Below are 12,500 nucleotides of genomic sequence, written 5' to 3'. Positions count from 1 at the left end.
AACTGTACTTAAGTACAGTACTTAAGTAAATCTACTTAGTTACTTTACAACACTGTGTGCGTGTGTAAGTGCGTGCATGTGTGCGTGCGTTGCTGGGGACCCCCTGGAACCCCCTCAAGGTCAGTTTGGTCGTGGTTTGGTTCCCAAGTGATTTAATTAGCTTTCAGAACCTTTGCAGGTTGCTCATTAAAGGGCTGTCCATACTGTCTCCGACCACCGGTTCCACTACAAAATGGCGTCGCTCGCAACTTCTGAAAAGCTTTACCCCGAATTAGAGTTCAGAGAGCTGCACGTCGGAAAGTCTGACCTTTGCGATGAAAAGTTCTGGTGGTCGGAGACAGTATGGACAGGCCTTAAAGGATGAAAGAGGCTGACAGCACTAGGACCATGATGACTGGACATGCACAGAGCCCGACCCATGTCACAGTTCTGGGTCCAATGACACAAATAGGCTTATTCTATTGAAATAGGACAAAAAGTGCAACATTTTGAAGCCAATTGCAAATATATAACCGATACGCAGGGGTGTCGCAACAAATTCTGGGCCCTGGGTACAAGGATTCACTGCGGGCCCCCCATGAATGTTCTTCATAGGGGGAGGGGGTTTAACCCATTTAGGCTGGGAACGCATTTTTTTGTGCTTTAACTACAGCGCGGCACCGAGTGCCGCGCTGCGAGCATGTAGATCTGCTATTTTTGAAAAATCATGAACATTTCTTCACGTCTTTGAATAGCCCATGTTTCTATATCAGTGTTGCTCAAACTTTTTCATGTGAAGGACCCCCAAAATGATCTGAATTTGGCCACGGACCCCCATATCAAAATATTTAGTTCTAGGGACCCCCCAGAAGCAACATTTGAGTTGCAAATGTTCGCTTAAAAGATACATATATTCAAAGATTTGCACACATTTTAACGACTTTTCAAAAATAGCAGATCTACAAGCTTGTATATCTGCTTATATATCTGCTATTTTTCAATAGCTAAAGTATAAAATAATTAAGGCCACTCCACCTCAACTCAGTCCCACTTTCCCCCCCATTGTGACGCCCCTGCCGATACGGATCGGGTTCTGGATCACCTTACACTGAGCACACACTTTAAGATGATGACCACACACACACACACACACAAACACACACACAAACACACTAACACAGGCACGCACGCACTCAAGCACACACACACAACAATGACCATCACTGCTGGAGCCAACGTGTACTGCGCGTGCACACAGGCCTGCCCGTGCACACGCGTCCTTGCGGCCCCACCTTGCATCGCCGGGTGTCCTCGGCTTTGGGGACCTGGGGGGGAGGGGTTAGAGGGTCCGTACGCAGCATGTGGACGGAGAGGCACGAGGGTCAAAAAGCATGTTAGGTACTGTATGTTGTTGGCTCTCATGAAATGTTGCCACCACAATCTCTCTCTCTCTCTCTCTCTCTCTGGTATAGATAACAGACAGACAGTCAGACAGAAAGATAAATTCAATATTGTGGAAAATGTCTGTAATTGTCATAAGATTTGATGAAATAAGAAACAAACTTAAAATAATAACATTACGGGGCAGGGGGGGGGGGGGGGGGGGGGTTACCACGATATTCTACTTTTCAGATGATCCTGTATATCTGTATTATGAATATAACTGCTATACTGAATAGACATTATTATTATTAAATATCTGCCACTTGTCAAAACACAATGGCTCCAATTATCCAGCTGCTATGACACAACACCCTGGGTGCAAGGCGCTGACCAATCAGATGCTCCGAAAGGAGGACAAAGAGGAAGTGATTTGCCCGGTAACAACAGCCTTGTGTGTTTATTTGCATAATAGGAACCATTCGAATAATACAATCACCTGCATGCCCACTGGAGAGGTCAGTGCATGATTTGTAGTGTGTGCGTGTGCGTGTGTACACTTATTGCGACCGTAGGTCGCAGTTTACAATGAAACCTGGCAGATCCTGTCCGTCATGTGAGTCAGTAACGCCTCAATGTCTATTGCTGACCTGTTGTGACATCACATTGTTGACTGTCACGCTTTATATGACCAAGGCAGCCTGTTCTGGCAATCATATATGGAGATGCCCATTGTCATCAATATTAAGCCCATATTTGGCAATGCTCATATATGGCCAAGACAGAATTAATTTGCCAATCAACACTGTTGACTATCATCACCTGGATCTCCATATGAAGATCACGACACTGACCTCATCAAACCCTGGATATCCATACACGGAGACGACTAGCTGGATCATCACCTAGATCTCCATATATGGAGCTAGTCGACACCTCTACATACGACCTTATACGGACTCCATAAATGGATATAGCTGACCTGTTCTGACATCACAGTGATGACTCGACCAGCTCAGCAGAAGGGTATACATGCCAAAGCACCCATGTGCACAAGCCCATGTGCAGGCACCCATGTGCGCGGCACCTCGCCCTAAAGGGAAAGGTCGCTTCACGCCCTTAGGGCGTCTTACTGGTATTTCAGTACAGCACAGTGTAGCAAAAAAATAAAAAAGTAACAGATCTGCAAGCTCAAATCACATTGCGATGGGACACGTTGTGAGCTTGTAGATCGTCCTCAGCCAGAATGCTTGTTACAGTACATTCAAAAAAGAAAGAAAAGTTATCTTAACTCATTTAGTGTGGAGTTGTGTAATGGCGGACCGGGAGCTTTTATACATGTGTAACATAAGCGAGCATCTGCCTCCATCCTAGCTTCTAAAGTGTAGTTTTGAGATAATGGACATTAAAGATGAGATCCCCCGTCCACCTCAATGTTATGGATGGGACTATTTTGTGCTTGTGGAGCCGTGATGATGCGAAATCAGCGACGGATTTCGTCTCCGGACCTCCGGCCATTGTTCTCGGTAATGTATCCGCCGTTACAGTAATATATTACTTTTCACGAGAATACTCGGGATTGGCACCATGTGATACTCGAGTATTTTTCACGAGTCTTCTCGGGATTGGCACTATATGAGTTAAAATCACTTTTTGCCCAAGTAATTTTGGAATGTAACGAGCGTTCCGATAGGCTAAGGAGGACATGGGCAATAAGGCCCAAAAAATGACTTTATGGCAATTATGCTATCAGTCTAACGAAATGCAACAAAAAGAACGTGCAGAGAATGTTAGAGAGGCAGGGGCTGACATTTCTAAAAGGGATTTTTGGTGAAAATATCGAAAATAGCAGACCTCCAAGCTCACAATGCGCCGCGACGCGTTGTGAGCTTGGAGGTTGGCTATTTCCGATGCTTGATTTCTACACAGAGAGGGCAATTCTTTCAACATAAGATGCTGCATTCAAGTTCAGGAGAGTTTGAACAAGGCAATTCTCTTGAACGCTGCCTTCAGTTATGACATGGAAAGAGGGTATTATTTGCAATTCTTTCACCATAGTAAAAACTGCATTCATGGTCTGGAGAGAGGGCACTTTTTACAGAGCGATAAAAGGACAGGGGCTCAAGCCCCCTTTGATGTCTATGTGTGCCTGGCTGGAACCCAGTCCCCATTCGTGTCATCCCACTTTCTGGTCCACTTTAGGATGATTATGTGGAATCGGTGATGGAGCCACTCAGACCAGCAGTTTGTCCCCAGATAGATGGATGGCTCAGACACAGATGACACCGTAAGTGTCCTTGTTACGACTATGCTATTGTCTGCTCTGGTCCATTGTCTGGCTGTCTGCGTTGAGTTCTGACAGACTGCTTTTATGTGCACGTACAGACGTCTGTGGTGGAACGAGTACTCATTTTTTAACCTAAGTACAAGTACTGTAGCCAATACCACCATGTAGAACTATTCTGTTACAAGTTAAAGGCCTGTGTTTGACACTTTACTGGCATCAACATGTACTTATGCTGCCAAAATGAAAGTAGTAATTACAACAACAACAAAAGGTCTTAACCCTATGTTAACCCTTTAAGACGCAATTGTGTAACTCTAGATTTAACCACATTAACCATTATTTTATGCTTTAACTATTACAAAAAATGGAATAGTTAAAAAAGTTTAATATTTTTGAAAAATCATGACAATTTGAGCAAGTCTTTGAATGTATTGACCCAATTCTAGAAATGTCTCCTATAGGTTTCTAAAAAGATCTGCTATTTTTGAAAAATCATGAACATTTCTTCACGTCTTTGAATAGCCTATGTTTCTATGTCAGTGATGCTCAAACTTTGTCATGTCAAGGACCCCCAAAATGATATGTATTTGGCCATGGACCCCCATCTCAAAATATTTAGAAGCAAAATTTGAGTTACAAATGTTTGCTTTAAAAATACATATACCGTATTTAAAAATGTGCACACATTTTCATGACTTTAAAAAAATAGCAGATCTACAAGCAACTAGACGGCAGCGCTCTGTGGATTCATCTATACGCAAATAAAAAACGTGTCCTATTTGCTAGCTAGCTATAAGTAAGAAATAGTAGTTGGTTAATGTATGTTTTGTAATAATACTCTAATCTGCTATGATACTAAAGCTGTCAAGTAATTGCAGTGGAGTATAAGTACAACATTTGCTTGGTGCAGTAGACTTGAAAGTATTGAAAATGTTACATAAATGTTGTACCCCCCCCCCCCCCCCTTGCAAATCTGGTTTATTGGCTAAATTGACAAGCTGTCAACTGAATGAAATAAATAAATCATACAAGAACAATGTATAGCTCAACAAAAGTAATATTTGTAGTTTTTTTTTCTCCTTTTTTAAAATTCAATGCTAAATCCCACTTTCAATGCCACTTTCACTATCAATTATTCAACTCTTAAGCACACCTGAAAACATTTTTAATAATTGCGACCGAAGGCACATCATGTCCGTGTAAGCTTTTTTTACAGTCTATGGGATTGCCGCGCTGACAGACCCGCCCACAGTATTGATTTGTTGACAAAAATGTCCACAAGCCAGCATGGAGATGACCTCTGCAGTGCCAGACAGTAAGGATACACACAGTGATAAAGGCTAGTCTGGAAGACATGCAGACAGACAGAGAATGGACCAATTATTACACGCACGCACACGCACGCACGCACACATTAACTCTTTTTAATGCTAAAACCGAACAATTTCGGTTCTTTTTTTCAATCCAATACAATATTTTTTTGCGATTTTACTTATCCTGAGCTGCTAGTAGCGACGTGGGTGGTCCTGGCTCGTCCATCGCTTTCCAACGAGCCATGCTACATGTTGCGACGATTTATTCCATTGAAAATGTTTTAGAATAAAGTTTAGAGCCCCCCCAAAAAAACTCTATTTTTGCAAGACGTATTAAGGTTTACAAAAACCAAAATGTTTTGGTTTCTTTGATAAAATGAATTAAATAATCGGAGGCCTCAACGAAGCCCCGTTTGAAGCCCCTTTTGTCAACGAAGTTGACAAAGGGTTAACTTGGTTACATGCAGCTGCATGCATCCTGAGTTGTCTGTGAAAGACCCTGGTCCATACGTCATAACGTGGCTCGCAGAGAGACAAAATGACGCGTCTAGGCTGCATTGATTTCTATTCTATGCTGAAACATAAAAATGGCTTTATCTATGAATAAGGTACAAAGAACACCAGGGAAGCAGAGATCTGCCTGTTTTCACGGCGACACTTTACCGCGATGGTCGGCCCCGGTTTGGATTTTAGTTTCGCGAGCGTTTGTAAACAAATGGAATATCCTCCTCAATCGTCAGTGGACACTCACGTGCACACGCACGAAGCTTCCGAGGCTCTTCAAAATGAAAGCGTAAGTGAACGACGGCAGCAGCAGCAACAGCTAGAAATGTTAGAAACCTTGGCTTCCCGTGTGTTAAGGAACACATGCCACTGTTTTAACGTTGCCCTATTATAGCGCCACCTCAACAGGAGGCAGCTAGATTTTTGCAAAACATCACTCGTACAAATTTTGTCCGTCCAAATCGGTACACATTATCTCTATTAGTCAAGTGATCGAGACGGATCCGTGTTATATTCCATCCTGATTGGCGGATTCCAAACATTGCTGACCCATGATAACCTACCTGACCAATATGTTTTGTTATTGAGTTTGTAATGCACTGTGTGTTGTTGCATCACTGATGAATTGAGTAAAATGGACCACAATGGAAACAAGACACTGGGGCTTTTTTTTTGTGCTATCCCTTTTAGAATAATATAACCTCTGTCTGTACGAACTGCAATCAATCAATCAATCAATCAATCAATCAATCAATCAATCAATCAACTAATCAACTAATCAATCAATCAATCAATCAAACATGTAGAGCAGGGTTCCCCAATAGGCGGCCCGCGGGCCATTTGTGGCCCGTGGGGGGCTACTGTCTGGCCCCCACCAACCCCAGTAATAATGGTCGTATAAGAGCAGCAACAACACTAGTATATCGTCGTTGTCGGCTGGAGATCTTGTATCTCCAAATTTGTAAGTTCTTTCGCAAATCATACAAGGCTGTCGCACAAAAGTAGTGAAAACAGCAGATTGTTGTGTGCTTGTAGATCGGCTGTTTTCACTACCGGTAGTTTAAATAATTTTAAAAATTATAAATTCAAAACGAACGGTTTTGGACATACAAGATTTTCACCCGACAACGACGATATCTGAACTGTCGCGTAGCAGGAACGCCGCCGTCGCGTCGCCCCCCTGCAATGTTGTGGCCCTCGGCTTGGTACCCTAGACATAATTCGGCCCTTGGGGAAAACTAATTGGGGAACCCTGATGTAGAGTAAGATCAGTGTCTCTATTAGAGGGCAGCACTGGGACTTGTTTCTGGAACAGAGTTCAGGCTGTGAACTTGTAGCTGGCTGGGTCTCACTGCACTGGATCAATGTAAAGATTAACTGATATCAGTGGTGGAAAAAAGTACTTTGTACTTAAGTAAATCTACTTAGTTACTTTACACCAGTGACAGATACACTGCGGGGCATGGCAGGGTCAGAGTGTGTGCGTGTGTCTTTTTGTCAACAGCCTGTATCGATTGGCTCTTCTGCACCAATCATTCCTAAAAGTACCACCGTGATGGACTGGACCCAATCAGCCTGGGGCCATCGAACCACTCCACTCCTCACCTCCACACCTCCCAGTAGCGTCAGTTTTTCGCGTGCGTGCAAGACACCAGTCATGTTGCCATACCTTAGCAACAGGCATGATACATTTATTTTGAGAAGTACATTCTATTTTTCCCCCGTTTCTACGTTTCTGGGGCTGGATATGGCAGCCTGGAACGGTTGTTCAAATGCAGCTAAACTTGGCATGTTAGTAAACGTGCCACAATTAACAATAATGTATTAACAGTAAAAGTAACTTTAATTTCCCCCCCTGGAGCCAGGGTATGGCAGCTGCATACCCCTGCCATACCCAATTGACGCCCCTGGGCCCTGACACCTCCCCAGCTCTCCCCACATGTCCACACCTCTCCCTTCCCATCTGTCACAGGCTCTAAACCTCCATGGTACATTAGGGTGATTTCATCCATTACACACATAAATGTGTAATGCAGGCCTGAAATTTCGTCATTTTAGGGGCAAGGCCACTTGGCCTTTGGTGTTTTTTGTGGTCACAAAGGCCAATTGCCAGGGCAGGGAGTCCATAAAATGAAATGAAACAGCCTTGCACCAGTCAAAGTTACTGGATTGGTTTAAAGATGGGGAATTAAGAATTCAGAATCTCGACAAAAGACACTGAAAAGAAAGAGACACTGCATGATGTCTACACATTGACAAGAAAGAGACAGAGGAGAAAGTAGTACAGTCAGCTGGGGCATTAAGGCCACTGTGGCCTCAGGTCATGACAGTTTCTTGAGGTGCACAAGGCCAAACTGAGGGGTAACGACGGCCATGGCCTTCGTGGCCTCCCTGAAATGACTGCCCTGGTGTAATGTAATGGTTAGTAATGGTTTCATTCTTTCCTTTCTTTTAGACTATTTTTAATACCTCTAAAATTTAGAGGTATTAAAAAGGGTCTTAAAATTTACCTTAAGCTGTCACTTCACTGTCATCTCATCTGGGGACCCCCCAAATTCAGAACCCACAGGTTGAGAACCACTGCTTTAAACCACGGGTTTGGCCCCAGCACCTACAGTATCGGCTCCAATGTCACCTGCTTCCAGTGTTGGGTAGCGTTACTTTTTTTGGTAATATATACTGATTACTTATTACCTTCATTTTAAAGTAATATTTTTCGTTACATATTACTGTCTGCACTCGAGTAATATGTAATATATTACTTATTACTTTAACGTTACTTTTACCAAAATGTTTAAATTGAACAATTACATATATATATATATTATATTATATATATATATATATATATATATATATATATATATATAATATTATATATATATATATTTTTTTTTTTTTTTTTACAAATTGGCCTATCAATAAATTATGTCATTATATTGCAGCCTAATAGGCCTACTGTAGTGTACAGTAATACTTACTATAAAGGCCAATTGTTTCAGTTATTAAATGTAGTGTGTTTATTTATCTGACTTAAAAGATTAAACAAATTCCATCTTATAGAAAATGTACTAATTCTTAATATTTTGGACAAAAGAGCACATTTTACATCAAGCTGCCCAGATGTCCAGTATCCCTATACATTGACACCCAGTTGCTATATATACACAACGAAAATGATCGGATTTATCAGAGGAGATGCGTTGTGTGACACTGCTGCGTGCTGCTGGGGTGTCCTGTGTTTCTGACGTTACTTTGTGGGAGTGATAGCTCTTGTTTTGGGCATGTTTTATCTGACAGCCCGTGCGTCGGAGAAAACATCCACCAACACAGCGCTACAGTTCATGGGTGGGAGATATAAACCAGGCATTTGATAGTTCTCAGTAATGCATACATTTTAGCATTTTCCCTTCAGTTGTTGAAATGTTGTGGAATTTAGTAGCTTTAGCTTACTAGGCTAATAATCATTCTAAACATCTGGGTGCGCTGACTCGCTGTGCGCAATGGTTTCCAGGCACTCCAATCCACCCGACAGGCATGTACACACATAGACATCAAAGGGGGCTTGAGCCCTGCCTCAGCCCCTGCCTCTCTAACATGTCAGCCCCCTGCCTCTCTAACATTCTCTGCACGTCCCTGCTTATATGTGCCGTTCTGTGCGGGGCAGCAGCAGCGCGCAGCCACAGAACTTGAGAGGAAGGCTGAAGACACAGGAGGTAAACCTGGGTCCCACGACAAAAATCTGTACCATATTGGCTTAAAACGGGACAACGGAACCCTGGTTGGTAACGCGGAAAGTAATGCTGTAAATAAGTTATCATTACTGCATTATATTACCAATGTTTTTTTAGTAGGGCGTTATATTAGTCATTACCGCATTTCGGTAATATATTAGTAATATGCGTTATATTACTAACGCGTGTTACCCAACACTGCCTGCTTCAGACTGTTTCAGACCGTTTTCAGAGACGCTCATGTCACAGTGTAATCTGCCCCTCAACCCCTTTAGGTGACAGTACCCCTTTAACAGGTCTGTATTGTAACTCTGAGTGTAAAAATGTTTACTCTCTCAGAGTTATGGAGGTCCTTGCAAATAACACATAGTACTACTACAACTAGTGGACTCATAATATGCCATAGTGTCGTAGTAAATCAGTCTGATACACATAATAAAACCTGGAGACTTGACATTCAGTAATAATTATGATAAGAACATTATAATGGTGTGTATAAAAGAAAATCATAACATTTGCCATCAGGCACGTGCACACATAGACATCAAAGGGGGCTTGAGCCCCTGCCCTTTTATCCGTCTGTAAAAAGTGCCCTCTCTCCAGACCATGAATGCAGTTTTTAGTCTGGAGAAAGAAATGCAAATGCCCTCTTTCCATGCCATATACCTGAAGGCAGCGTTCAAGAGAATTGCCGTGTCCAAACTCTCCTGAACATGAATGCAGCATCTTGTGTTGAAAGAATTGCCCTCTCTGTGTAGAAATCCATGCCGTTACGCCACATCTCCAGTATTGACTTGATTATGCTTAGTTTATTGTGGTATCAAGCACCGAAAATAGCCGACCTCCAAGCTCACAACGCGTCGCGCTGCGACGCGTTGTGAGCTTGGAGGTCGGCTATTTTCGATATTTCCGTTTAGAGATTTCAGCCCCTGCCTCAAAGAATTGCCCTCTCTGTGTAGAAACCCTTGCTGTTACGCCACATCTCCAGTCTGCGACGCGCTGTGAGCTTGGAGGTCTGCTATTTTTGATATTTCCGTTTAGAGATTTCAGCCCCTGCCTCTCTAACATTCTCTGCATGTCGCTGTTTCCCATGAACAAGACCAAGGGGCTCTATTATGATCCAGGTCTTATGCCTTATGCCTTAACTTCTTTGCCTTTTTTTTTTGCTATATAGACATATTTCTTTTATTTCAAATAGCTGATCTGCAAGCTCACAACGTGCAGATCTAGATCAGCATTTGAAGTATTTAAAAATGTTTTTCAAAATAGTAAAAAAAAGGCAAAGAAGTTAAGGCATAAGGCATAAGACCTGGATCATAATAGAGCCCCAAGTCTTTGCCACGGACACATTTTGTCTGTGTACAGACATATTGATGACCCCTGAAAGTGTCCCCAGCAGCAGCCACAGCTGAAAGCCTGGAGCCACAGGTGTCTGGACAGGATGGGCACTCAGTGGTCAGCGGGAGTCACTGATGAACTGCTCAATGATCAAAGACTCCCTCAGCATGCATCACACTGTCACACTGTGTACTTATATCAATACTGCAATGTAGAAAATAAGAGAAAGTCTGGAATTCAAAATGTGTATTTGAGAAAAAAGAAAATATACAAAAGCCCCCCTGGCTCAGGGGTAGAGAGGCCGTTTGGCAACCGGAAGGTTCCCAGTTCGATCCCGGGCTCCCCTTGAATTCAATCAATCAATCTATGTAAAGTGCTTTGGATTTATTTTTTATTTTTTTACCACAATTTTTGTAACCCATTTTTTCCTCCCAGTGCCAATTGCCTAAGCTGTAATCCTGGCCGCAGCTCTCCCTCTGCCAACCTGGGGAGGGCCCCGAACTGAGCTCATGCTTCCTTCAGTGCATGTTTTGTAATGTCTAATACGACACTTTCTTTGGCAAAGTAAACATATCATGCCAATAAAGCTCATTTGAATTGAAATTGTAAATTCTACAAAGTAACTAAAGTTTTTTTTTCTTTTTTTTTTTTAAATTATTGTAGTGGAGTAAAAAAAGAAGTCTGTCTGTCTGTCTGCCTGTCCATCTGTCCGTCCATCCATCATCACATTACATCATATCTCTGCAATCTCCTGTATGGCTAACCCTATCCTTAACCACACACAAAATCAAAACGTATACCTTAAACCCTAATCTTTACCCTTAAACCATACATGTAAATGTTCTAATGTAACGTACTGTACCCAAAAACAGAAAGGTTGTCTGTGAACGTTTCTGGAGAAACGTGCAGTGACAACGTTTCCTCTGGCGATGGGGTTGGTGAGTGCGTGTGTGTGTGCATGCATGCGTGTGTGTCTTACCGGCATCTTCTCCAGCATGTCAAAGAACTCTGCAGACTGAAACACACAGAGAAACACAACACACTTTATGTTAGTATACGGAGGCAGGATTAAACGGTGAATCACATCAGTATTGGTTCTATATCAGGGTTCTCTCAAAGTGGGTGCTGTGTTGCCAGTCCAGGGGTGCCTTGGAATACTTTGATAATATTTGAAATTCATCAAGATCACTTCAGTTTACCCAATTAGACCCTCTCATGCGCATAAAGTGAATGGCAAATCGAGTGGAAAATCAAGTGGCAAAGTGAGTTTAACATTGTTTAAATTGTTTAATTGAATCAGATTTTCGGTTTGGATGTATGGGCTGCCAAGGCCAGAAAGTAGTTTTTTGCCACTCAGTAGGCGTTTCCGCATAACTTCCGGGTATGATGATTCTTTTTCAGCTCTCTTCACCACAAATTGCAGATTTTCAGGCTCACAATGTATCTTACAAGTGGAGTAGACGGTAAAGACAAGGTGCCATGATTTTATGCCCCTCATAAAACACGATCATCAGGAATTATGATTCGATGCCAAACTTTGCACACAAACTGATTTCTCACATGGCCCTCTTCTCGTGCCACCATGAGGCCGATTTTTGAAAACCCATTTTGGCCTAAAAATCACGCAAAGCAGTACACAGTATCTTTAAATCATCAACATGGATCTGTCCCATTTCCCATATTCCCTCCTGATTGCCTATGATTGCCTTCTATAGTTTGTGTATGCACGCTTATCTCCCGATTAGGGAGTCTTACTGGTTTTATGATGTCATTAAAGCGTTGTATTTAAATCGGGCCTTTTCACTCAGCTCTCAGCTTTCAGGAAGTAACCAGAAATACACATGGAAGACATATTTGCATATTATAACCACACCTATTAGACTTGAGTAATGTTAACTCCATAGACACATACAAAACAGAAAAAGTACAAAACTATGGCACCATCTCTTTAAGTGAAATGGAAAG

At 42.3% G+C, this 12,500-nt stretch overlaps 1 protein-coding gene across 1 annotated transcript in view; it reads right to left on the bottom strand.

The window, feature by feature from the left end:
• The window catches only part of rap1gap2a (RAP1 GTPase activating protein 2a), a gene marked incomplete at both ends in the record, with an annotated part of 111,795 nt that overhangs the window by 32,600 nt on the left and 66,695 nt on the right, over positions 1-12,500 (bottom strand). Inside the window, 2 exon segments of the mRNA XM_080732045.1 lie at positions 1,272-1,304; positions 11,515-11,550. Of these exon segments, the coding sequence (XP_080588171.1) occupies positions 1,272-1,304; positions 11,515-11,550 (69 nt within the window).

The sequence above is a fragment of the Nannobrachium achirus genome, assembly GCF_963921795.1.
Source record: "Nannobrachium achirus genome assembly, chromosome: 8".
Classification (NCBI taxonomy): Eukaryota; Metazoa; Chordata; class Actinopteri; order Myctophiformes; family Myctophidae; genus Nannobrachium; species Nannobrachium achirus.
The sequence above is the reverse complement of the archived record's forward strand: the minus strand, read 5'-3'. Positions and strand labels throughout refer to the sequence as shown.